The 26,763-nt window shown below is 54.8% G+C and overlaps 1 protein-coding gene across 1 annotated transcript in view; it reads left to right on the top strand.

Moving 5' to 3' along the window:
* Positions 1 to 223: 223 nt before the first annotated feature.
* ZNF516 (zinc finger protein 516) overlaps positions 224 to 26,763 on the top strand; it is an 81,046-nt gene continuing 54,506 nt past the window's right edge. Inside the window, 2 exon segments of the mRNA XM_053902847.1 lie at positions 224 to 4,619; positions 7,672 to 9,610. Coding sequence (XP_053758822.1) covers positions 7,849 to 9,610 — 1,762 coding nt within the window. The 5' untranslated portion in view covers positions 224 to 4,619; positions 7,672 to 7,848.

The raw sequence follows: 26,763 nt of genomic DNA, 5'->3' as shown, positions 1-26,763 counted from the left end.
TATATGTGGCCTTTATTATGGTGAGGTATGTTCTCTCTGTACCTGCTCTGTTGAGTTTTTATTATAAATGGATGTTGAATTTTGTCAAATGCTTTTTCTGCATCTGTTGCAATGATCATGTGATTTAAAAAATGTTTATTTTTGAGAGAGAGCACGCACGCAAGGGAGAGCGTGAGGCAGGGGAGGGGCAGAGAGAGAGGGAGACACAGAATCCGAAACAGGCTCCCGGCTCTGAGCTGTCAGCACAGAGCCCGACATGGGACTTGAACTCAGAAACCACGAGATCATGACCTGAGCCAAAGTCGGACGCCCAACCGACTGAGCCGCCAGGTGGCCCGATCCTGCGATTTTATCCTTCGTTTCCTCAGCGTAGCGTATCACACAGCCTTATTTGCGGGTGTTGAGCCATCCTTGCATCCCTGGAATAAATCCCACTTGATTGTGGTATACGCACCTTTTACTGTATTGTTGAATTCACTTTGCTCATGTTTGATGAGAATGTTTGGATCTCTGTGCATCAAGAACATTGGCTTGTAATTTTCTTTTTTGGTGGGGTCTTTGTCTGCTTTTGAAGTCAGATAACTAAAAATACAGACACCGCCGTGTAGATCCGGTAGTTGTTAACATTTTGATATATTTTGTCTTTCTCTTTTTCATAATCCATCTCTGAAATATTTCATCAACATTTCTCAAACCTGAGAATGTTCTCTTGTACTACCAACCTAACAAAAGCAATAGCAGTTCTCAACTATTCTCTAATACTTAGTCTGTATTAAAGTTTAGTTTTTACGAAGAGTTTGGGAGCTAGGATGTGTCTGAACACGTCTGCTGTGGATGATTCTAGCTGGTGAAAGACTTTACAGTTGTATTAACTAACCTTTTGTAATGGACCTATAAGAGTGCGCTGTGAATATGTGGGGGTCACTAGTGATTTCTAATTCAGTTTCCTAAGCTTCTGTTATTTTGTCCTTTTGAATTTATTAAGCCAAATACTGTCACTGCCAGGGAGTAGGTATCTTTTGGGTCTTGCACTGACATTTCATTTACTGATTCAACGATTATTAATAATAACGTGTAACATGTTAACCGCTTACCACATGTTAAATGTTGCACCTAGAATTCATTAATTTAAACCTCACAAAGTGACTATAATATAGTTATCATTATTATCCTTTATATTTAAAAAGTGAAATGAACCGGGGAACAGAGAGTTTCAGACACTTCCTCAAGGTCACACAGCAGGTCCAAGTGAGTGGCAGACGTGAGTTTTGATCTTGGGTCGTCTGGCCTTGAAGCTCACGGGCTAGAATTCCTCCCACAGCTCTGTGGTGCCCAAAATGAGCTTGGCTCTGTGCTGGCTTGGGGCACTGAGCGGAGAGAAGGCACAGGCTCGCAGAATATGCCCTCCAGCACACAAGTGACCAATTAACGAAGCGGTAATTGTAACGTGTCAGAATGTGTGCTGGGGTCGGCCGGGGCGTGCAGAGAGCTGGGGGGAGGGTCAGGTGAGATGAGAAGGCGGGTTGGGAACTACATGCGTGAGGCCCAGAGGTAAGTGTGTGCGCATCTGCCCGGGAACAGAGCACAGGGTCACAGAGGGTGTCCCGGGGACATGCGTCTTGGTGACATGGGTGCTCAGGCCCCTGTGGTCCCCGTCCGAGAATGTGGGGCTCTGTGAGAACATGAGTGCTGTGCAGGGCGCGGGTCTGCATCTGGGATGTGGACTTGGGCTCGAGTTGGAGGGGTCTGTGGATTCAGGAGGGAATCGAACGCGCAGCCGGCAGGACGCCGGGGATGTCACTGGGTGTTGGTGAGGAGGGGGCTGGAGCCCGGGGCGACCCCATCGGGTTTCATGGTCGGGTCCCCGCCAACGGGGGGTCGTGCTCGGCTCTAGAGTTCTGCTGCACCCCTGCGTCCCGGAAGGAGCCTCGACTTCCCTGGAATACCGCACCTGCTCTTGTCCACGCAGGTCATTGCATCCCTCCCCGCCCTTCCGGAAGCATCTACCTGCCCTGCGGGTGCCCTGCCAGTACATGGTTTTCCATGCGTTTCCGACTTCTGGGTTTCTCGAGCCTGCACCTGTTTCTTGTCTTTGAGACGTGAGGCTCCCGTGAGCGGCCTGGCGCCTCTCAGACCCCGTTGACCGGGAGGGACTCTGGCGGAGACTGCAGGGTGCATGGGGGTGCTTCTAGATTCTTCTAGATTCTTCTAGATTCTCTTCCCCTTCCGGCTGCAGGTGTGCAGGGCTTGCTCTTTCGGGAGTCACTGCACGGCAGGGGGACTTAACCCCAGGTCCTCCGCCTGGGGCTCCAGCTTGCTCCCCGAAGCCCCTTTCCTGCGTTGTCTCAGGTGTGACATGTGCTTCCCGGGACCCTCACTTGGGGACTGATTTATTCGTTGAAACGTTTGCCCACAGAGTAAATTTATCCCAGACGCAGCGAGTGTGAGCGTGTTGAGAAAGTCACTTCATCTCAGCCGTGCCATGCAGGCCCACAGAGTGTGAGGTGTGGCGGCCCTCCGTCCGGCTGTGTGTTTAGGCCTCGTGGTTCACTTATGTGATTGCTGCCCGTTTTATTTTCGCAACTTCTGTGCATTGTCCTCTTAAATCCTTCCCCGTCTCCGTTCCCGTGCGTTTTTGTGTTATGAATACCCGATTTTGTTTTGTCACATAAACATTTTACCCTTACCTGTCTGTTTTTTTTTTAATCAATGCGATTCCACTTCTACAAAATGACATTTCAAAAAACACACGAGGCATTTTTAGTGGCTTCACACTGTTCTGCAGAGAAACGCACACGCAGTGAGCGATCCGTTGGAAATCTATTTTAAAACCCCAATCAGCAAGCCATTTTTGTGCATAAACAATTAAATTACACTCTTGTCTGGCACGTTCCCAGTGACAGCCTTGGAAAAAGTTTGTAATACGATGACAGAACTGATTCGTTATGGGCGAAGTATGTGTTCCAACGGGGCCGCGGTTTGTGCACGCGTGTGGGCTGACATGTTGTCCTGTGTCAGCCAAAGCACATACGTGTGTCTGCTGTCACCTCCACCCCTTCCCTCTTCGTGTCCGCGTTGCTGGAAGACTTTAGTCGCTCTGGTCTGCGTAAAGAGCTCGCGTTTATCTACACGTGTTGTAACACGAGGTGTCTTGGGGTGAACGCGGTGTCGTGGAGCAGTGAGAACCTCAAGTCCCATTCGGTGTGTGCTCATGTGTCTGCGAGAGTGAGACGGGCAGCTCACTACCAGGACGTGTTTGGCCGGAAGGGGCCAACGGGGGGCGGCTGCCTGGGGTGCATTTTTAAGATGAGAGCTCTGGTGACGGCATTCTTGCTCTTTTTTGGAAAAGAAGGGACGACCCTGGCTTAAATAGCAGTTTTTGCCCGCGGCCGAAAAGAGTATCCCAAAGATCTGTTGGTTTGGCGGCCGATGAGGAAGAGAACCAGTCGTGGGGAATCGCTTTGTGACTGTTCCTTTAAAGGTTTGCAAGAAACTCGGCTGCAGGCCTGGGCCTGGGCGTCAGGAAGAGGGCCACCGAGTGGAGCTTTTTCAAGTGGAGCCAGTTTTGTTGATGTTACGATTTCCTCAAGATAGTGGTGTTCGGGGCTTAAATAGTTACTACTGTCAGAGCGTTTTTTCCCCGTTTTCCACATGGATGTATTTTCCGCCCGGGGATATCCTGAAGTTCTTTAAAAGTGCGCCCCGTGCAGCTCCCTCGGGGATTCACGGCGGGGCTGGCTTGTGAAGGGTGGGGGTGGGCACAGAAGGAGCGGAAAACAAAAGAGAAAGAAGGGCTTGTTTTGCTGGTGGCCGGGGCGCCGTGAGTGTCCTTCCTCGCAGGGCCCTGTTGGCTTTGGGGGAAGCTTTTAAGCTGGTTTTGGAGGAAGCGCACGTGAGGACGCCGTGTTCTCTGGCGTTGGGGCTCTCGAGGGGCGGCGTCCAGGCTCCGGCTGGCGTCGGGGGTGCTGGGGACTCGGACTCTGTGCATCAAGGCAGCGAAGAGGGACCCTGGCTTTCTCAGCCAGCAAAGATGGCAGCCTGGCTCGATGTGCAGAGGACTGAGGCCCCCGATGGACGGAGAGGGAAGTGCGGCCGCACCCGTGGGACCAGCAGCCTGGCTGCCCCGCCGGAGGCTCCCACAGCCCGGACCCCTGGGGCCGGTGCCTCCCAGCCCCCCTGCGGCGGACGGGGCTGCGCGCACACCTGCTGGCCTCCCGTGCCCTGTAGGGCAGGCCGTCGGCGAGGCCGCCCTGGGCAGGTGCTTCTTCTTGGACGGTGGCAGGGATGTGAGGAAGGCGCTCGCCAGGGGCTCCGGTGACCCTCAGCTCCTGAGATGTGACGAGTGGATCCTCCGCTGTGAGGGTCGCCCCCGTGAGCCACCTGGCTGGCTAGCGGGCGGCCGGGACTCCCAGGGTCCACTCGGCGACACTCGTGGCTGGGGCTGGGGTAGAGGCCCCCGGAGCTGCCCCCCGGCTTTGGAAGCATTGACTCTCAACGGCTCCTGGGGGTGCTGAGCACACGGTGGCAGAGAAGGAAGGAACAAACCGTCCACGGAGCGTGCATCTCTGATGACCCGAAGCGGTCTTCTCACTTGGAAAAAAATGCACTTTTATTTCTAGGTGCATTTGTTAGTTGCCTCCCGTGATCTTCGAGTGGTTGAGCACCAGCACTCCCCGAACCTTGTCGCTGTGGCTGGTTTTCGGCTGTTTGATCCCCTTGGGCTGGAGAACTGTCTGACGTTGAATACTCTTCGTTAACCAGCCGAGAGGTCCAGTGGAGTCTGTAAAATTATTTCAGAGCCCCTAAATTCCAGTGTGTTTTTTTTTCTCTGTAAAGTTATTTCTTTTATGATTCTTTAAACTCATAAGATCTTTATACCCAGATTAGGTCACTGGGGTAGTTGTGAATAGTGTGTTTGACTCCTACTTTTGTGTATTTTATCATACTCAACATTTTGGGGGGGGCAGATAAAAGAAACCTTGGGATAGAAGGAGATGCGCACACATCGTTTGCCTTATAAACTCGTAAATACCCTACGGCCATACAAAACTTGTGCCAGGACCCAAACAGCTTGAGAAAATGAGTTAAGTTAGCTTAAATGGTCATTAAGAGTTCTTGTTAGCCTCGCTTGCCCAATTTTAGGGGGAGCTTTTATTTCTTGACGTTACTGGACTCATTGATGTTTTTGGGCTCTTTCTCAACAAGAGGAGCTCTGTGCACCCGTTAGTGTAAAGAGGAAAGGGTACCTGTGCCCGGCTCTGCTTCCTGCCTCTTTTCAGACTTTGCTGCTCTCACTGCATGGGTTTCTGAGGTGCCTGGGAAACTCCGTGGCATGGGGCTTGGAAAAGATGTTTTGGAATACATATTCCAAATAAGATTTCTCCTCAGGGTCTCTGGGAGGAGGCGTTCGGAGAAGGCAGGAGCTGTGTTGTCTGTTCAGAAGGCGGCCAGCGTGGGCGGCATCCACACACCCTTGCGGTGAGATGGACACGACGTATAAGGTGCTCAGAAGCCATAGTGGTGGCACCTTCCGGAGACCCTCCCCTGGTCTGTTGCTCTGGTGAAAACGTGGCAGGCTGGACCACCCAGAGCAGACGAGGGGTCACTGCCCCAGGGTCTGTTGGGAGACAGACAGCCTTGCATTTGTGAGCAGAACATGTCTATCAGTACGTTCGCTGAGAACCAGAAACCTACAACTTCTTCGTATTTCGTAAATGTTGTAACACGGGCTCGTCGTGCGTATGAGGTTGTCGGTTTGTAAAAACATGGCTTCCTTTATACGTGCCCTGGCTGGTTTTAAAGCAAATCTGCCCATCCGGGTGCCTCTCGGCGCAAGTCTGGAGTCCCCCGGCCCCTCCCCGCCCCCCAGGGAGACCCTCAGAATCCTGATCTCCATTACTTGTGACTAGAGGTAAGAGGGATGGAAAGACCACATCCCACGGGAGCTGTGGCCCTGCCTCCCTTTCGAAGCCATCAGAGTAGGATCCTGGAAGACGCCCTCCCTCACATCCTTTATAACTGGCTCACTGCTTTGTTTATTCTCCCTATCACAAGTCAGATGGAAATTCCTGTTTTTGCCGCAGACGCTTGCTCTCTGGTGTGCGCTCTCTGCTTTGCTGTGGCATTCGGGTTGGCTTTCCTGCAGTGCAGGTGGCCGGCATGGCGCCGGGCACCTCCCTCGTCTGGGTGGCCTTGGCTTGTGCACAGAGTGCTGGAAACACCCAGGCACCTAGAGGAGCCGCTCACCCTCTGGAGGGTGCGCTGGCCGTGGACAGGACACTGAGGCCCGGCGTGACACCCGCTGTCAGTCGCCAGAGAGAGGCAGACCCAGCCTCTGCGGGAAGGCACTGTGGCAGGCTGACCTCTGGTGAAGTGGGCGGGGGCGGGGGTGGGGTTGCTGCATGACTCCCGGGGTCTGGAGGGTACTCTGTACCGGGACTGGGACTTAGTCCTGCAGCCAGAGCCCAGGGTGCCTTTTCGGGATCGGGGTGGGGTAGTGGTGCAGGAGGACAAGGACAGGACCGGGAGGGGAAGGGGCCGTAGGGTTTGGGCTTTATCTGGGAGGCAGTGGTCTCACGCCCAGGCACACCACGAAGTGTCTGGTCCTGAGCACAGACCTTGCGTGAGCTCAGGGTTCTGCTTCTGCCCCTGGTCGCCTCTCTCTCACTAAATCACCTGTGCTCTTAGCTGAAGACTCGTTTCCCTAACATCTGAACACAACAGCACGTGTAGGTGTGAACTGCCTTTGCGGCTCACTTGTCCTGGGCACCAGCTGTGCCTCTGGGTCCTTTCTAACCCTCCTCCCTGGTCCTCTCCCCTGGGCCCCCATTCCTGCCCACCCTGCTTGGGTCTGTGGTCTGTGTTTCTCACACTGCCTACAGCTTCATGCACCTGAGTCTCTCTTTAAAGATCTGGTATCTTCTGGAGAAAATTATTTTAGCATGAAGTCATTTACAAGTATTTATTAATTTTTTTTTTTTTTTGGTTTATTTACCTATTTTGAGAGAGACTGAGACAGTGAGAGTGGGGGAGAGGCAGAGAGAGAGAGAGAGAGAGAGAGAGAGAGAGAGAGAATCCCAAACAAGCTCCACACCGTCAGCACAGACCCCGATGTGGGACTCGAACTCACGAAACTGTGAGATCATGACCTGAGCTAAAACCCAGAGTCGGACGCTTAACCAACTGAGCCACCCAGGCACCCCAGCAATTATTTATTTTAATGATTCAGCACACAATCATTGTCAGTAGTTGTTTAACTACTGGTTTTTGAGGGGCGCCTGGGTGGCTCAGTCGGTTAAGTGTCCGACTTCGGCTCAGGTCATGATCTCATGGTTCATGGGTTTGAGGCTCCTGTCGGGCTCTGTGCCGACGGCTCGGAGCCTGGAGCCTGCTTTGGATTTCTGTGTCTCCCTCTCCCTCTGCCCCTCCCCTGCTCATACTCGGTCTCTCTCAAAAACAAATCTCAAAAAAAATTTTTTTTCTTTAAACTTTTGGTCTTTGAGAGCAAAGCAGCTGCTTGTACATGGATTTGAATTTCTGTTGGCGTCTCCTTTAACCTGGACTGGATTGATATCTTTAAGGAGTCCGCCCGTCGCTCCCCGAGGATGTTACTGGGTCCCTGCTCACGTGGGAAACCGTGTTCCTAAGATCTCCGTGTCTCTTGTGTTGCAGGTGCTCTCTGCCGCCCGCCATGCTTTCCAGGTAGGAGACGCACGTCGTCCTGGGAGGTGCGTCTCTGCAGCCGGGAAGCCAAGGCCCCGTCGGAAAATGGAGAGATAAGACGGCGTCTGGCAGGCCTGTGCGACAGAAAGCCGTGCCCGCCCCTGCCGGGGAGCCCCTGTCGCGGAGATGGATCGCAGCCGAGAGGCCGAGGTGGAGCTGAGGAGGGGCTCGAGCCCCGGCAGGGCCAGCAGGAGCCCCGAGGTGGACGGGGACAAGGCCATGAGCCACAGCTGCTGCATCTGTGGCAAAAGCTTCCCCTTCCAGAGCTCCCTCTCACAGCACATGCGCAAGCACACGGGGGAGAAGCCCTACAAGTGTCCCTACTGTGACCACAGGGCCTCGCAGAAGGGCAACCTGAAGATCCACATTCGCAGCCACCGCACAGGCACGCTGGTCCAGGGCCACGAGCCGGAGGCTGGCGAGCTGCGGGTGTCTGAGGGCCTGGATGGGTGCACCAGCCCCACGAAGAGCACCTCTGCCTGCAACAGGATCCTGAACGGGGCCACCCAGGTGGACAACAGCAAGATCCTGCTGAGGAGCAGCAAGAAGGAGGCGGAGGGCGCCGCGGGCGCCCCGGGGGAGGGCCAGGCCGCAGCCCAGTGCTCCTTCTGCAAGTGCAAGTTTGAGCACAGGAAGGACCTGGAGAACCACGTGCACCAGGCTCACAAGCCCTTCCGGTGCCGGCTGTGCAGCTACGTGACCCTCCGGGAGGAGTCCCTGCTGAGCCACATCGAGAAGGACCACATCACCGCGCAGGTGCCCAGCGGTGCCGAGGCGGACGCGGAGCACGGCAAGCCCGAGCTGACCCCCGGGGAGTTCCCCTGCGAGGTGTGCGGCCAGGCCTTCAGCCAGACCTGGTTCCTGAAGGCTCACATGAAGAAGCACAGAGGCTCCTTCGACCACGGCTGCCACATCTGTGGCCGGAGATTCAAAGAGCCGTGGTTCCTCAAGAACCACATGAAGGCGCACGGCCCCAAGACGGGGAGCAAGAACAAGCCCAGGAGCGAGCTGGACCCCGTCGCCACCATCAACAACGTGGTGCAGGAGGAGATGATCGTGGCTGGCCTGTCCCTCTACGAAGTCTGCACCAAGTGCGGGAACCTGTTTACAAACCTGGACAGCTTGAACGCGCACAACGCCATCCACCGCCGGGTGGAGGCCGGTCGGACGCGGGCTCCGGCCGGGGAGGGCGCCGTGGTGCAGGGCGGCCCCCCGGACTCCCAGCAGCTCTTCCTTCAGTGCCTGAACCTGCGGCCCACGGTGGCCGGCGCGCCCGCCCGCGGGCAGGCCGGGCGGCGCGTGGCCGAGCTGGACCCGGTCAACAGCTACCAGGCCTGGCAGCTGGCCACCCGGGGCAAGGTGGCCGAGCCGGCCGAGTACCTCAAGTACGGCGCGTGGGACGAGGCGCTGGCCGGGGACGTGGCCTTCGACAAGGAGCGGCGCGAGTACATCCTGGTGAGCCAGGAGAAGCGCAAGCGCGAGCCGGAGGCGGGCGCGCAGGGGCCCCCGCGCAAGCGGGCGGGCGCGCCCGGGGACCCCGCGCCCGGGCCCCTGGACGCCCGGCCGGCCGCGCGCCCCAGCCGCCGCGCCGCCGTCCCCGCCGGCCACGGCAAGTCCTCCGAGTGCTTCGAGTGCGGCAAGATCTTCCGCACGTACCACCAGATGGTGCTGCACTCCCGGGTGCACCGCCGCGCGCGCAGGGACCGCGACGGCCCCGGGGAGCGCGCGCCCCGGGCGCGCTGCGGCTCGCTCAGCGAGGGCGACTCGGCCTCGCAGCCCAGCAGCCCGGGCTCGGCCTGTGGTGCCGTCGCCGACTCCCCGGGCTCGGGCCTGGCCGACGAGGCTGCGGACGAGAGCGGAGAGGACGGTGCGGTCGACCCGGCTCCAGGTGAGCGCGCGCGCGCCCAGGCGGCTGGGCCCCCGCAGTGCGGGGCCGGATACCCCTCTACCTGGGAGACTCCTGCCCAAGTAGTCGGGGCCCAGGCAGCCCCGCCCCCCGGGTGGCCCCATGTCCGGATATCCCAGGCCCAAGGTGCCCTGTGCCTAGGTAGACCTTCCCAAAGTGTCCCTGAACCCGGGGAGGCCCGGTGTCCAGGTAACACGTGCGTGGAGAGTGCAGGCTCAGGTGGGCCTCCGACGCCAGCCCTCAGTGCAGGAGGTCCAGGCCCAGGTGGTCCTGGCCGCCCGGTGACCCCGGACCCAGGTAGTCACTGCTCAGCCTTGCACCTTGGGGTCCTGGTTTCCCAGACCCAGGTGGTCCCCCACCTAGGTGACCCTGTGCCCAGGTAGCCTTGCACCCAGGTGGCCCCACACCCAGGTGCCATGTGGCCAGTATATACTTGGAGCTCGGCAGGTGGGTGCAGACACAGGTGCCCGTCAGCTCCACATCTGCCTCCTTTCTTGCCAGCTGCCTGTATGCCCTTGCTTTAACGAACGGCTTTGGCCTGTTGAATTAATGTCCCTCTGGGGCATCGGCCCTTTCTGAGCAAAGAGCGGTGATGGGACACCTCCAAGGTGGGCCCTTCTCTTCCCCTTTACTCCCGGGGCCTGTTCCCTTCCCCGTGGGGCATGCGCGTGCGCACACGCCCACACACGCTTGCCTCCGCTTTTCTCCTTTGCACCACCAGACAGTGAGTAAAAGAGTAACTTCAAATTGGTGTGCAGTTCTAATTAATCTCCTTGGATTCAAGTAACCCTGTGGGTTTAGAGACGGCTCATTGGAACAGATTACTTTCCAAATAGCAGCTATGTAAATATTTAAAGATGCTTGGCCCACTTTGTTTTCATCGTTTCCCTACTTTTTATAAATCTTAAGCATTCAGATATCGCATTCATTTGTTTTGTTTTGTTTTGTTTTGGGCACTTTCTAGCGGAAGGTGATGTTTCAGTTATAGAACGCGTAACGCTGTCTGCGTAACCAGGACTGTTTTTCCCTTCTCCCTGGAAACGGGTTCGCAGATGGTGCTTTTACCTGAAAGGCCAGGGACATAGAAAACCCCAGTGCCTCAGCAGGGCTGTTTATAGTCTGTGGTGAGGAGAACGACCCTTGTGCATTTTTCCAAAACAAAACACACATCTGTCATCTTTTCCTTATTAGGGATTAGGCAATTCTTTGGAACAGGGTTTATTGTAGGTTTATACAGCGTATCATACGAGAGTCGACTACAGCCAAATTATATTGAGTCAGAAAAAGCGTAGAAAGAAGTTTCTCCAATCCCGTGAAGAGCCTGTGTCGACTCTGCACACACATGGGGAGTGGACGCGCAGATAAACGGACAATAACACATTGTGCACCGAGCCTCGTTTCCTGTCTCATTTCTTACTCATTAACCTGTGGGAAGGAGCAGAAGTCTCCGAAAACGCAGAGCTCATTCTGTGAGCTTAGGATTCTTCTTACCGTTTGTCTTGTGAAACCTGGTGACCCCCGTTGCGACCTTCGGTTGGCAGTTTTGAAGCTTAATTCTGGGTTTTCTTCTTTATTTTTTATTTATTTTTTTAAATTTTTTTTTTGTTTAACATTTATTTATTTTTGAGACAGAGAGAGACAGAGCATGAACAGGGGAGGGGCAGAGAGAGAGGGAGACACAGAATCTGAAACGGGCTCCAGGCTCTGAGCTGTCAGCACAGAGCCCGACGTGGGGCTCGGACCCACGGACCGTGAGATCATGACCTGAGCCGAAGTCGGACGCTTAACCGACTGAGCCACCCAGGCGCCCCTGGGTTTTCCTCTTTAAAAAGTTGTGGTAACTATGGACTTCACTGATTGTATTCCGGTAACACTAGGACTGTTTTTTGGAACACACTGGATAAAATATTAGGTTAGGACTAAATCCTTTTTCTTTTCACTTTGAAGACAATTATCTTTAATTTTCAAAAAAGCTCTTGAACCTTTCCCTCACCTATTGTAGTGGTAGTCGAATGATTAACGATAAGCTAATTCAATAGTTCTTTGGAAATCACAGTGTTGGAAAGATCAAATGATTTTCACTTTAAGTTTTTTTGATGTTTTTAATGTTTAATTTATTTTTGAGACAGAGAGACAGTACAAAAGGGGGAGGGACAGAGAGAGAAGGAGACATAGAATCCCAAGCAGGCTCCAGGCACTGAGCTGTCAGCACAGAGCCCGACGCAGGGCTCCAACTCACGAACCATGAGATCATGACCTGAGCTGGAGTCGGATGCTTAACGGGTTGAGCCACCCAGGTGCCCCGTTGGCTGAACTTTAAATTGGACCTTATTTTTTTTCATCTCAGATTTTTTAAACTTTTAAGGTTATAATTTACATCTTAATGAGGTTATGTATATTTTCTATATGTGACTCATTTTTTTAAAGTTTATTTTAAGAGAGAGCATGCATGCATGCAGGTGGGGGAGGGGCAGAGAGCGAGGGAGAGAGAGGATCCCAAGCAGGCTCCGTGCCGTCAGCGCAGAGCCCGACATGGGGCTCAATCTCAGGAACCAGGAGGTCATGACCTGAGCCGAGAGCAAGAGTTGGACGTTTAAGGGACTGAGCCACGCAGAGTCCCCATGTGATCTGTTTTTTGAGAGAGTAGATTCATTAAAGGGTTCTGCAACAAGTCTGCGTATCCTAGTTGAGTTCAGGTCGACTATTTATTGAGAAACTGGCGAAGGAGTTCACGTCGTGACCGTGGCATGAAGTGTTCAAGAACGTTGTGGGTCTGCAGGTGGTACCTGTTGTGACTCAAAAGGACAGGATCTTTCCTTCTGAAACCACAGACCGTCCAGTCTCAGCAGGCCTCTACTGGTCTGGCCTGGTCATTACAACGCTGCTTCCTAGATGCTCTTTGAGGAGCGACCTGCCTTTACTGCTCACAAACTCTCATCTGCAGGGTTTGGCTAAGGACTTTGAGAGGCAAATGGGTGTTTTGAATTCTGTTTCGATCTGCAGCCTGCCTTTCTTTTGTGAGAAGATGTGTGCAACTGTGGAAAATGCTCGTCATCACTGTGACGAAAGGATTACTTCGATCTTTAAACATGTAGGCAACTTTAGATTCTCCCAGAACTTAGACGGGATGCCTGGCTACAAGCCCGAGAGGAAACGTGTGGGAAGCGATCACAAAAAAGACCACAGTAGTTCCTGTGAGAGTGAACCTGGCTCCTGGTGGCAGCAGAGTTCACAGTTAGGGTTCCTATTTTTGTGATGCTTCTTGGAAAGTCCCCCTTGTGCCATGATTTTACCCAAAGATTTGTTGACATTTAGGAATGGATTCGAATGCTGCTCCTGGATCTAGAGAAACTTTCCACTATCAGATTAATTAAAGGAAACCTTTTTTATTTTTTTTAAATGTTTATTTATTTTTGAGAGAGGGAGACAGCATAAGTGGGGGAGGGGCAGTGAGAGAGAGAGGGGGAGAGAGAGAGAGAGAGAGACAGAATCTGAAACAGCCTCCAGGCTCTGAGCTCTCAGCATAAAGCCCGATATGGAGCTCGAACTCACGAACCGCAAGATCATGACCTGAGCCAAAGTTGGACACTTAACCGACTGAGCCACCCAGGTGCCCCAAGGAAACCTTTTTCTCATGACACGTTCTTTGTTCAATGTTGCCGTGTACTTGTGTGGAAAGTCTGATTGCCACATTACCTTAATTTCCCCAGAAAACTGCGTTCCAGCAGCCCTCAGTGCTGACCAAAATGGAAGGGCAAAGTAGTGAATAAAATTCAGTCAAATATAAAACACGTTACCGAGCTAGATTTAATCGTCCGTGGGGAAAGTGACAAGATGCTGATAGAAAGTACACGTTTGGAGCTCACAAAAAACATGAAACCTTTAAATTAGGGAAGAAGAGCATTGAAAGGACCTGTAATGCATGTTTATAAAAACGAACATTTCTAAACCCAGAGCAGAGTGAGGGTGCTTCGAGGCCATCATGAGGACGGGGGGGTGTTCTTTCACAAGTAAATAAGCCAAAGCAGAATTCTGCCCGGGAAGCATGGGGGGGTCATTTAGGAATGATGGACCCCGGGCGAGCGTGTCTTAAAGGGTTTGGTTCCCGACTGTGCTATTGTGAGAAGCACCCTTGGGTGGCCCTGCCTAGTCTTGGGCCATCACGTGTGTCTGGACCTGCCTTCAGGCAAAACACTGAGGAGCCCGGGTCCTTCCTACCTTTTATTTGTATATTGTTTCTGTTAGAACTTACGTGGCTACCCAGGTTTTGACCAGTTCTTGTTGTTCTAAAGTCTCCTGTCACATCAATCCGTGATCTCGTGAGCCTGTTCCCTGTATAGAACTTTTTAATTGATTGCAAAGCCCCATGTGTTAGATGAAGTCCTGTGAAATCACAGATATTTGTGATCGACACAGATGTCAAACCCTGCTCAACCGCGCGGCGGAATAGGTTCCTAGAACAGGTGCTGCGGTGTTATACGCGGCTTGAAGAGTTAAGGAGAGAGTTTCCAGAATTAAGCAAGATAGCCAAGGAAAGGAAAGATAATTAAAGGACAAGACACATTGACTTCAGAAAGCCCCCATTTGCCTCGCTTCCTCTGCTTATGTCCTCCCTCCAGGCCAATGGTCTCGGATGTGAGGGCTCATCTTACTTCCATCGTAATTGAAGGATGATCCCTGGTCTTCTAACTATGATGTGTTAGTTGCGCATGTGCGGGGGACTGGCTGGCGATCTCTGACTGTGCCCTGGTGGGGGGGGGGTGCTGCCTGGGTCATGCAGCTGGCAGAGAGGTTAGACAGCCACACTTCTCCGTTTATTAGAGCACAGACGGTCATCGGAACAGCCTAGGAAGAAACGTTTGTATACGTCCACCCCGTGTCCACCCGTTGTAACTGGATTTAAGGTGAATGTAGCTGGCAGACGTCGCTGTGGCTGCGGGGGTCTGCTGGGGAGGGCTCTTTGCCCCCGGCGGCTGCACCTGCTGAGACGGGCAGCTTGTAATACTGCTGACTGAGACTTTGCTTCAGGGTAGAGCAGAAGGAACTCTCACGGAACGCTCTGTTCCCACCGTGCTCCTGGCCGCATCCGCTTGAGATGTGCGTCCCCAGCGGCGAAGCCGGGACCCACGTGGCAGCCCCGCACGGTCTGGTCTCCGACACAGATTCGGTGATGGGAGGGACTTCTGTCTTCACGCAGGACGCCAGCCTTGGCCGCAGCAAGAGGCTGAACAGGATAGAGCAGATCAAGGGGTTGTGGATCAGGGAGGGGAGGCCAGGGGAAACCCCAAGTGTAGACGGGACCTGACAAGATGCGGTTTACTGGGGCGGAGGGGAAGGAAAGCAAGCTCATCTGGGGACGGTGTCATCCAAGACTCAGATCTTTGACGGGTGGATGCAGGGAGCGGTAATCCTGAGGGGATCTCGGGGGTCTGGGGGCGCTCTATTCCAGACGAGCTGGTGGGGTCGCTAAAAGTAAAAATCAATGCAGTCACCAGGCGGTCCATTCATTCTTGCTTTGCTCGGTTTCTCCATCACTCTGGCAACCCGGAGGTCATTTTCAGAAATCTCTAATAAATGTCCACAAACTGGCCGCTGACCACGCAGGAAGTGCAGCTGTGACATGCTGTGACATTGGTGTCACGTGCCAAGCTGTAAAGTGCGAGCTGCTCTCCCCTGTACGGCCGGTGCCAGGCCCAGTGTGGCTTCTCCCGAGGCTTTGTTTCCACCAGTGGTAACACCAGGGTGGGGTCTGGTGAGAGGGAGACTCCCGTCTGCACAGAGCTGCAGACCGGTCTCTTCCAGATTACAGAAGAGAGCCCGAAAATGCCTAGCAGATTAAACGTGTGAGTGGTAACGGTTCTCTTCGTGGTCTTACGTGATGCCGAACACGGAGGAACTTGTTACGAGTCGGAAACCCTCCTGTGAAATCGGGGTGCTTTCTCAGTCATTGGAGGACAACTGGATTACAATGACAATAGTGTTTGCTAGGTATGTTTTACTGTATTTTTATTCTTCGATCATTGAGATCTGTGCTTGGCCTGCGTACTAACATTTGCTTGAGTATAATGCTGCATTCCCGGACCTTCCGGAATGAATTTCGCAGTCTGACCGCGAAAGGCGTCAGACTCGAGATTACACTCTGGGATTTTCTCTCTGTCACGGAGAGAAACGCCAACGGGATGCACGTTCCCCGTTACAGTAAAACCCAACACCGCTCAGGAATTTGGGTTTGTTAGCATAATTCAAACGCTTGATTTTATCTCCCGGTCTTGTTTTTTGACGCAAGGTAGGATCCCAGGAGTTTAGATCTGGGGGGAAATGAGAGGTGTTTAGTCTGTCCCCCTGTTATCAGGAAGGAAACTGAGGTACAAGGAAGTGCCCTAGTCTGCCCGGAGCCGCGTGGTGTGTCCTGGGAAGGCGGCCTGGCTGGCGCGGGAGGGCACGTGAGCCCGGATGCCAGGCTGTAACTTACCTCTTGTGCGGAGGAGCAGTGAGTTGTCTGCCTTCGACCCCCTGAGTGTGTGGTCTCCCCGTCCGGGGCTCTGGAGCCCCAGGGGACACTGAGGCTGGCCCCGTGGGCGGGTCGAGGTGGAGGCAGCCCGCTGTGTTCTTCGTGGCGGGTGCTGGCTTCGGTCTGTCACTTGGGAGCCTGCTTGAAGAGGCCGAGTGGGCGACCCCTAAAGCCGGGATTAGTGACGTTCCCACGTTCCCATAAAGACGCACGCGCTGTGCCCGTAGAGGCTTGCTGATACGCAACAGCTTTTCCGCCTTTTCTGCCTCTGCGTCACGTCCTGAGTTCTGATGCTTCGGTCCTGCCCTGCTAGGTTGAGTCCTCCCCCGTCTGCGGGGTGGGTGATGCCGGCTGGGGTGTCGGTGTTGCCTTTGCCGTCTTGTCATGCAGAGGAGCCCTGGGTGTCCTCCAGTTCAGACTTGAGCACGTGACTCCTGACTTGGAACGTCAGGGCCCCTCGCTGTAGGCGAGATCCATCCCCTGGGGGACGGAGAGAAGTCAGTTGGGTGCTCCCGCTCCGGCCCGGACGGGGTGGCACACGCGAAGGCGTGGACGGAGCCCAGTTCCGAGGCATCCGTAGAGCGGGCCGCGCGGATTTTGTTTCCGGATCAGTGTTTGCGAACCGGGGGTGGTTCCCGGGCAGCCCCGTTCACCTGGTGAGTGGGGGGACCGCGGCGCTTCCTGGCGTGGCACCGCCGGGAAAATGCCGCCTACCTCTGAGCGCCCTGGACAGGCGCCACGCGTTCCTGCTGTATTTGCCCACCCGCCGCGGGTGTGATTGCGGCACCCCCGCTGCAGCCGTGACGTGGCCCCTGTGACTGCATCCGCCTGTTTGCACTGTTACCGGGCGCTTGCTGCAGGCACAGGTGCCGTCTGGGAGCAGGTGGGAGAGTTCAGCCCCGACCACAGCCGTGGCCTTGACCCGCCACCCCGGTCCCCTGCCGCACCTTGTCCGGAACCCCCGCCTGCCCTCCGTGTGGCCCGAGTGTGCCCTAGGTCCTCAAAGCCCCTCCCTGCCATCGCGGCTCCAGGCCCGTCCTCCCTGCTGGGCCACCCTGGAGCCCGCGCACGTCCCTTCCGGCAGAGGGACCACCCTGGGCCTGGAATGTGTGCGTCTGTTGTGGTCTCCTGGGGTTTGTCTTGTGCCACACTGTGTCCTCGCGTCGGTGTCTGTCACCGAGTCGTGATCTCGTTGAGGGCAGGTGTTGTGTCTTGTTGGTCCTGCCCGCCCCGTGGCATCTGCGACTTGAGTGGTGGCTGGTGGCCACGCTGGGACGCATGAGGCCCACCTTGGGCTTGCAGGGAGCCACGCCGAGACCCGCGTCCCGTAGGGGGGATGTCGCACGGTGCACCGTGCTTACCGGCTGCCGCGTGTCCTGCTACCTGTGACGGCGGCCTGGACCGACCACGGTGAAGGCTCGGCTGAGAGCGAGTGTTCCCACAAACGTGCGCCTCGGGGCGTTTTAAGTGGAGGGAACCGTGCGGACGTGACCCAGCCCTGAGGCCTCCTGGGAGAGCAGGAGTTTGCTCCTTCTGTGGTCCTTCTGGCCAGTGTGAGTCTTGGGATCACGACTTGGAAGTTGCCTTTCTCGGGACTCCGGCCCTCCCCTCCCAGGCTGCTGTCCAGCCTGCTTCCAGAGCGTCACTGATGTGCGCAGGGAGCGGAAGTGGGCTGGGCCTGCCCGGTACCCAGCGCCCGAGGACACACACACACACACACACACACACACACACACACAGCCCGTGCCGCCCCAGAGCCGGCACAGCTCTTGCCCGGCGGCTTGGGAAGCAGTGACTGAGGTCACCGTGTGCTTCCCGCCTCCCTGCGTCAGGTCCCTGGCAACTGCCCCTCAGCACAGGTGGTGGGCATGGCGCCCTGGGCCTGGCCCCTCCAAGGACAATCCCGTGAGCGCTGGCGGCCACTGGTCAAGACGCTGCTCACTCATGTGGCCTGAGACGGGCAGGGCCCTCCTGTCCTGTCATGGAACCCAGGTCATCAACATGCTCGGGGAGGACCTCATCGCCCCGTGGCCGCTGCCTGGTTTGCATTCTGCTTGGTGGGCCTGTGCGTGGTGGGCACACTGAATTACTCAGTGAGTTTAGACTCTCTTTCTTCAAGCGTTTAGCTTTTATTTGGTAAGCGTTTTAGTTGTGTGCTCCTCTTTGGCACGGATTCTTAACGTTTCATTTATAAGTTGAGTTGTTTTTTTTCTTTTTGACGTTTCTTAATTTCCTGTATGCCGGACCTAATCTGAGGCCGGTTCTTGGTGAAACCTTGGTACGCTGCTGATAGGATCAGTATTTGCACACACGGTTTCCATACGTAATTTGCATAGTCTGTGCATATTCAGACAGATTGCGGCTTTAGATCTGCCTTTTACTAGAAGTAAAACGTGAGGCGTCCACTTCTCCAGATAAAGGCTTAGAAGGTCGTAGTGTCACGACTGGAGTTTTACCTGATTCGGTAAGCGGTCGGCCTGATCCTGTCCGTTTGAAGGATGCCTCGCCTCCTGTTTTATTTACAAAGGCAGACGTTGACTCGAGAGAAGTATTTTCACAGATTAGTAAGACATTTGGGCCGACTGCAGGCTGCCAAATGCGTTCTTGGAGAAGCGAGCCGGATCTGAGCATCACTCCTGTTGTCTCTTCCCGACTACAGAAGAATTACTTTCGGCGCGGTGAATAAACCGTTCCACGTTGACTGCGATTATCGTTTTTGTTTAACATTCTCTTGGGTTATGGAAATACCTCCTCCAAAGTGATAATCGAGCGGCACCCTTTGCTGAGCCGGCCATCCTGTAGAACATTCTGCCTTTGTCTGAATGTAACACTTGGGAGCCGCCCTTCCTTGGAAGTCGGGAAACCAGGTTGCTCCTGCCCGTGAACTCGGGTGGGTGAGTCCAGGGAGAGCGCCGTTGGGATAGCTCGGTAGTTGGCCCGGACACCTGGAGAACATGGTTTGTGAGAGTGAAATGATCGTTTCCATTTTCCACTTCTGGCTGCCACCGTGACTCGTCTGTCATATTACTGGTTTTTAAGAAATTGATCACTACACAATTCATGGGATACGATGTATACTGCTTATTTTGGTATTCCATTAGAAATTGACAGTAGTGGAGTGGATTGAAAATTTCCATCTTAAAGAAACATCAGGCGCTGTATTTCCTGAAATGATCAAGTACAGTAGGGGAGGGCCGTGAGGTTGAGACGAGCCATAGACCCTTAAAAGCTGTTTTTATTGTAAACATCCTTAACTGCTGGAGAAGAATCCACGAGAGCCTCAAAGAGCAGTCCCGTGTGTCACCGAAAGATGACCGCCCAAGTTCCTGAATTTTCAGTATTAAAGGAAGGGCAGAGTTCCGATGGGAGATTTTGGGGACTCTGAACGCGAAGAAGGTTCTGGACAGGTTGTGTGCAGAGTGTCTGCAGTTTCCATGGCGATAAGCCTACACACCACTTAGAAACAAATTCTTGATATTGTTTTGAAACCCCAGTTACAAAAGGGCATCATGCTTGCGCGTTAGTCGTGAATAGATAAAATTGCTTCTGCAGGACTGCCTCCCAAGCTGGACGGCACTTGGCAGACGTTGGAGCCTCTGACCTTCTAAATAGCCCCTGTTCTGAACACTTCTTTTCCATTCTAGGTCAGAATTTCTCTCTCTCTCTCTCTTCCCCCACCCTTCTTGAGTTAAAGATCTTTTCCTTTGAATTTTAAGATCCGATGGGGGCAGGGGCTGCTGTGGCTGTTTGGAAGACTTCGGAGCTGGCCCGCACCTGTGAGCTGGCACAGCGCGTGTGGGTGGAGGTGACGCACTGGCCGTGACTTCCCGTCACCCACTCATCCGGCGCCACCCGCCCATGCAGCCGGCCACTGGTCATTGTGTCCCCTTAAATGTTCAGCCCCCGTGCTGTCCCCTCCCTCTTCCTCCAGTCAGACGGGTGAAGGGCAGTGCAGGATCCAGGGCATCATGGAACCCCAAATACCTAGCAGGGGTAAGTCATGACGTTGGGGGGCAGTGGACCCATGTGGCTGTAGGTCTGGTCTCAGAGGACACCTGTCCTTGCCTTCTTTTTTCTGTCCCAAGGCCAGAGACGGAATCCCAGACCGTGGCCGTTGGCCACAGGAGCTCCAGGAGCAGAGTGTCCCGTGAGCCTCCTGCAGGGAGAGCCCTGGCGGCCGTGTGAACTTGTCACGTCTCAGCTCCTTCCGGTGCCCTTGGTGGTGGAGGAGGGCCTTCCAGGGCAACTTAGGGCCCCTGGACCCAGTTCTCTTGCCTTGGGACTGCTCACCCCACCCTCCCCAGGCTGTCCCTTCTCCCGAGGCTGCCTCCTGGCCCTGCGTCCCTCGTGGGGACGGCGGTGGGAGGTGGAGCAGGGACGTTGCAGGGGCCGGACCGCGCTGTGCTCAGGTTGCTGATTTGAGGATTCCGTTCTCCTCCAGAAATCCTGCAGGGGTCTTTCTTTCACGAACACACGCCGACTGCCAGCAGTCCAGGCCCTCCGCGCACAGACAGACCGTCCTCCTTGACTGCCTCTCCCTCGCCTGCCTCTGCTACCACAGCGACTTCTGTTTTGTCCTCTGCAGGCCTTTTGTGCGTACTCACACCCGTTGGTGGGTAGGCATATGTAGACTTTTCTTGTTGAGATACCTAATAAGCCTATCCTACTTGTTTTGTTCTGATGCTTGTTTTCCATCTAATGACATGTCTTGGAACTCATCTGCGTCGACAGAGTATCTCTGCCTTGCCGTTGAGCTGCCTCAGAGTGGAGCACGATCGAACTGACTTGCCCGTTGATGGATGTTCAGGCTGTTTCATGACAGATAGTGCTGCAGGAAAGTTGCTGGTAACATAGATCATTGAGACCACTTAGGAGATCTTTGAGACCAACCTCTTGAGTGACATTGCCGGTCTGGGGGGTTTGCACGTTTTCTGTTTCCGTGGATGCAGCCAGGTAGGTTGTGATAACCCTCATACCCACCAGCAGCCCGTGAACACGTGCAGTCATGCTGGGAATTACAAACTTTCGACGGCTGCTCATCTGAAAGAAGAAGAAGGTTCATTTTTTTTTTTTTTTTTACATTTATTTATTTTTGAGAAACAGAGTGAGACAAAGCATGAGCGGGGGAGGGGCAGAGAGAGAGGGAGACACAGACTCTGAAGTGGGCTCCGGGCTCTGAGCTGTCAGCACAGAGCCCGGCACAGGGCTCGAACCCACGAACGGTGGGATCATGACCTGAGCTGAAGTCAGACGCCCAACCGACTGAGCCACCCAGGCGCCCCAGAACTGTTCATTTTTTCCTTTATGGCTTTTACACGTGACTTAGAAAGACATTCCCTACCCCACTGTTCAAATGTTTTCATTCACTAAGTCTAGTTTGCTTTATTCCAGTGGCTTAGTCCCCGTGGAACTGTTGACGGATCCTGTGAGGTATTTTTAACTTTTTCCCACATCGCTCTCGTGTTTTTCCAACACGCCCAGTCATCAGTCTTGATTCTACAGACTTGAAGTAGCAGCCTTACCCTGCGGGGACATCCCCAGGCCCACGTCCTCACCCAAGCGTTGTGAGGCTTGGTAAACCTTGGTCGTAACCCAGTAGGTGTAGGTGTTAGTCTCTGAGGGTTAGAGGTTCAAGGAGGCTTTCTCAAGATTGTACCGGTAATGGTGTGGAAGCCGAGACGTGAGTCCCCGGTCAGTGCTCGTGCTGTTGTTCAGGTGGGGAGGGGAGGCAGGGAAGAGGCTTCCAGGAGGAGGGAACAGGGTCGTGCTCTGTGCGTCCTCAAGCTGTGCCCCTTCTCTCTCTGGCTCCTGGGGGGCCCCCGACCCTCCCCTTTGCAGCTGAGCTGTGCCCCAAAGCCCCCCCACCCGCAGCGGGGCCTCGAGCCAGGGCGCAGGGGTGACGGGTCTGCAGCCCGCCCAGGGAGGATGCTGGACCACCGTCAATGGGTGCTGCAGGCGGGTCCCTGCTTGCACGCGTGGGACCTGGGAGTCCGGGGGATCCCAGAGGCCCCTGCCCGCTGCAGACTGTCGTTGAGTGCCCGTGGGTCGCGTCTTTTGAAGGTAACGGCTTCTCCTCTGTTACCTCTGAATGCATTCTACTCTTCCCAGAGAGTTAATGATCCTGCACGTAAATGACAAATCATTTTCCTCTTCACACGTAGTATTTGTTTGTTTACGTCCGCATTTACACGCGCTTTGGGCCGTGTGTCTGACTCACACTGTGCTTCGTTTGAAGTAATTCATTCGAATAATGTGCTTCAGATAAGAACAAGTCAGAGCGGCCAGATTTAGTAAGTGAAAAGGGAAGACACCTGTTAAGTTTGGGTTTGAGATAAGCGATGAATGCAGACTGTTTTTTAGCATGTGTGTGTCCCATGCGGTATTTGAGACCTGCCTGTGCGAAAAATTATTTGTCCTTTGTCTGAAACTCGGGTTACCTGGATAGTCCCGTATTTCGCCTGCAGAGCGTCTCTGGTGAATCTCCCTGGGCGCGTTGCTACTCCCATGCAGGCAGGAGAAGTCTAGTCTTGGGTCCAGGCCTGCTGGTTGGCCGGTTCAAGCCTGCTGAGCGGCTCTTGGGCGCGTACTACCAGCCAGGGGTTGCTGGCTACCTCCCGCCAGCGAGCGTTCCAAGAATAGTTAGCCGAGGAAGAGGAGGGGACCTTGTGGTGGCGTTTGCTCTCGTTCTACAGTTCACACTCGCTGATAATTGAAGCACGTGTATTGGTGCTCCTGAGGGTCAGAACAGCGCTTGTAGACGAAGCGATTCAAGAGCGAGTGAAAAGTAGCCTCAGTCTGTGTGCTTGATAAGAAAAGCAACGTAGCAGTTTTCTAACACAGTTGTGCACCGCTTTGTGAATCAGGGTGCCCTGTTCTGTTTGGGTGCGTCGTGCGGGGTGAAGGAACCTCGACGGTTGACGTTTCCTTCCAGTATCCGACGCCCTGAGGGATAATGCTGCAGACAGCGCCTCTTTGGCTCCGGTGTTAGTCATCAGACTGGAAAGTTCTGTCGTGTTTGCAATTTTGTGGGTGCCGTCTCGGTGCCATGGCTCTGCCGGTGTCCCTGGGGATTTCAGGATCCTTGGGGTGGCCTGGGGGGCCGCAGCCTTTCCCTGACCCCAGGGGGACGTGGGCAAACCCGGTATGATCGGAGCCCTGACCTCTGAAACCTAGGTCACGTGCGTGGGCCTCTCCCATTAATTCAAGGTAAAAAGGGACCCGAGAATCTTTTATTCAGATCGTACTTGAGATCTGGAGAGACGCTTTGTGATCACAGCGGTCCATGATCTCTATAGGCTGTGATTTTCGCAAATGATAGGATGTGGTCCACGATCCACTCTGGCTCCCCCAAAGTAGTGTTAGGAAGTCGGGTGTGGTGTGGTTCACGTGGTGGACGGATTTCTTCTGGCTCTGCGTGGAGTTTGTCTGTGTGATCTGTCCTTCCTTAGTTTTGGTTTAAACAAATACTAAGTAAACGCGTGTGAGAAAACACCCACGGGCAATCGCCCTTCCCCGGGAGCTAGCTGTCTGGCGTCGACTGGGAAGAAATACCGGCCCATTCGCAGTAGATTCCACGGCGCGGATGAGAGCACTGTGGAAACCGTGGGCTCCTCCTGTTCCAGCTGCACAGACTAGGCAGAGAGATCGTAAGTGTATTTTAAAAGGTGGGTCTGTAATTGAGATGGAAGGTTCTGGAGCCTGATGTTCCTTGGAGATAAGGCCTTCGTGCGTGGGCGGAAAGTCCTCACTTCACCTGAATGCCTTTCGGAGGTGAGCGGTATCCCCTGCCAACACACGACTTGTCCTGTCTTGTCGCTTACAGGGCGTGTGAGGCCGTGTCCCGCGGGGTCACGCTCAGCGGGCGCCTGCCTGGTCTGCCTGCTGGGGCTCCCGGTTCTCCCCCCACCCCGCGGCTCCTGCAGTCTTCGAACTGCCTCCCAACTGGTTACTTTGATTCAACATCGTGCTCGTTTTAACCGTTGCACTGAATCTCTGATTCCTGGGTTTCCGAGAACAGTGGCTCCCTGTCACGTCACATATCTCAGGTTCGGCCCTGCCCCTGTGCGGTCCCCACAGGCCGACCGCGTTAATGGACGGTCAGGGCCCAGCTGGGCGGGGAGCTCGGGGTTTCACCCCTTTCCTCCCAGTGGAGACGCTGGGACACAGGCCTGCGGGAGGACGGCACCTCTCAGCATGGTGGGGACGGCGCGCCTCCTGCTCTGTCATGACCTCTCTCGGGCCAGGACCTATTTAAATCGCTCACGTAGCCATAGTTTTACCTAAACTAACAATAATAATCGCGGATAGTCTGGTGTATTACTTAACCTTCAAGATTAAAAAAAAATCTCTGCCTTGAAATGGTCAAAGTTCGACAATTTGATCATGCACGACCTAGGAGAGCCCGTGGTGACTTGGGGGCCAGACCCAGCATGGAACTAAGATCTCTGGAAACTTCTCCCTATGGAAAACTCTTCTTCTCTTTGAAAAATGTCTGTTCTCTGGCACCGCACATGCTTTTTTATTGCCAGGAAAGTGAAAGAAACCACAACGAGAAAGTACGCTCGGGACCCCGTTAGATCGGAGGTGTCGTTTGCCTGTCCCTCCTGTGCCATCTGCCTCGGCTGCTGTGAAGACACCAGCAGTGCAGAGCGTGGACCTCGTGTGCCCAGGGCGTCCTTCGGGCCAGCTCCTGTGTTGTCCGGAAGGTTCTCCCGAGGGCGGAGGGAGGGACCTGGGTGGCAGGTCCACGGAGTGAGAACTCCCAGGGGCTCAGACTGGCTTCCGTGGAGTCCTGAGGCACGGTGGAGCCTGACAGCCCAGGGTGACGCCCAGGGACGTGTGACCTGCCTCTTCCACCCCGACGCAGGTGACCCTGACTTCCTGCCTGGACGTGGGGCCAGGCCGTCTGCGCGGGGTGGCCGGGAGGCGGCGGCTGGACCAGCGCTGCGCTGCTGGGACACCTGTGGTCCCTCCTGTGTCTTTCAGGGTTGAGGACGACCTGAACGTCACCTCAGGCTGAGTCTCCAGCTCCCTTTCCTGAACTCCTTCCAAACTGCCTTCTTTTCTTGAACGTTTCTGAGTCTGTTGTCGTCCCTGAACACGGATGGTGCACGTGAGAGTCCGTGGCTGATGCCTGTTGGTCTGTGAAAAGGGAGCCCGAACTGTTCGATTAGCAGGGAATTATCAGAAACGGTCTGCGTACAGGTGCTCAGGTCAGCTACGGGCGTTCACAGGAAGCTTCTTGGTTCTCTTCTGCTGGTCTCCTTTTAGGCGATCACCCCTGCATTCAAGACTTGTGAAACAAGCCTGGTATTCGTGTTTCCAAAAGATTGCGGTCTGTGAAAGCTCAGTTACCTTTGGCGCTTTCGTGGTGCACGATGGCATTTGTGGACTAGCCTGGGAGCTTAACCGCTGAGTGTGAAATTTTCTGATAAAACGCATTTTCATTTTTGAATAGCTTATAAGTATCTTTTAAAGAAAAGAACATAAGGCACATTGGGGAGGTATAACCCCGCCCCCCGCCCACATTGTCAGGTGTGGGAAGCACAGACTTTATAGGCACAGGAATTGATTTTGTGGCCGACTTCTTTTGATCGTGTCTCAGATTTAGAATATTTGTGCAGGCATCTGGGGTTTTCCGTGCAATAACGTAACCCCCTTGCCCCCGTCACGTAGGCCCCACAGGAGCGTGTCGGACACTCACACAAGTGAGAAAGGCACTTGCCCCTGACTTCAGGGGGCCGGGCTCCCTGCTGTGCCTGGCACTTTCCGGATGTTTCCGGCTCAGCAGGCCGCCTTTCTGGATCTCAGGTGTGAGATGCCACGCAGAAGCAGAAGGCGGTGGGCTGGTACACGGGGCGGGTCGAGGCGGGTGCGCCGAGGCCTCGAACACGCATCCCCGGCGGGCTTCCGTTCCAGCCCGGCGCGGCGTGGGGGCGGGGGAGTAGGAACACGTGACCTAAGAAAGAGCCTGTGCGAACGCAGGGACCGTCTTGGGCCCCGGGTGCCTGGCTGGGTTGACCTTCCCCGACTCACTTGTCCACCGTGTCCAGCACACGGCGGTGAGTCCCCGGCCCTCGGGCAAGGAACGGACGTGGAAAGGTCCGTGTTTGGGAGACGACCGGTACTTTCGCTGTGCGTGTTCTTGTGGGCACTTAGGTACCGTTGTAGTACGTGGAGTTTAGTCATCGTGCAGGATGCGGATGAGGAAGGAGGAGGTGCTGTCGCTGCCCAGAGGTGATTGGGGTTGGTATTTTGGTTCTGCTGTTCCTTTCTAGGCGTCTCCTTTGCGGTCTTCACGTGCATTTAGCACATGCGTACCCTGCGTGTGCCGTGTGGACATACAACCTGCGCACATGTGGAGGATAGTGGTTTTACGGACCTTCTTCGAACTGACTGCCTCATGACCCCGTGTGTATAGCCCAAGGTGCACTTCGGGACAGTCGACTCCCCCAGGGTCTCAGAAAGCCGAGATGCAGCGCCTCTCTGGCGTTCCGGGGGCGGGGCTCGCAGGACCTAAAGGCTGTCACTTAGCGACGGCTTCTCCCAGAGGACGCGCTTTATTGGCGAGGCTGTGGGACATCCACGTGGCACTGTGTCCGAGCGGCCGCTGGCTCCAGCTGGA

This window comes from Panthera pardus, unplaced genomic scaffold (assembly GCF_024362965.1).
Source record: "Panthera pardus isolate Hobbes unplaced genomic scaffold, ASM2436296v1 HiC_scaffold_15, whole genome shotgun sequence".
Classification (NCBI taxonomy): Eukaryota; Metazoa; Chordata; class Mammalia; order Carnivora; family Felidae; genus Panthera; species Panthera pardus.
The sequence above is the reverse complement of the archived record's forward strand: the minus strand, read 5'-3'. Positions and strand labels throughout refer to the sequence as shown.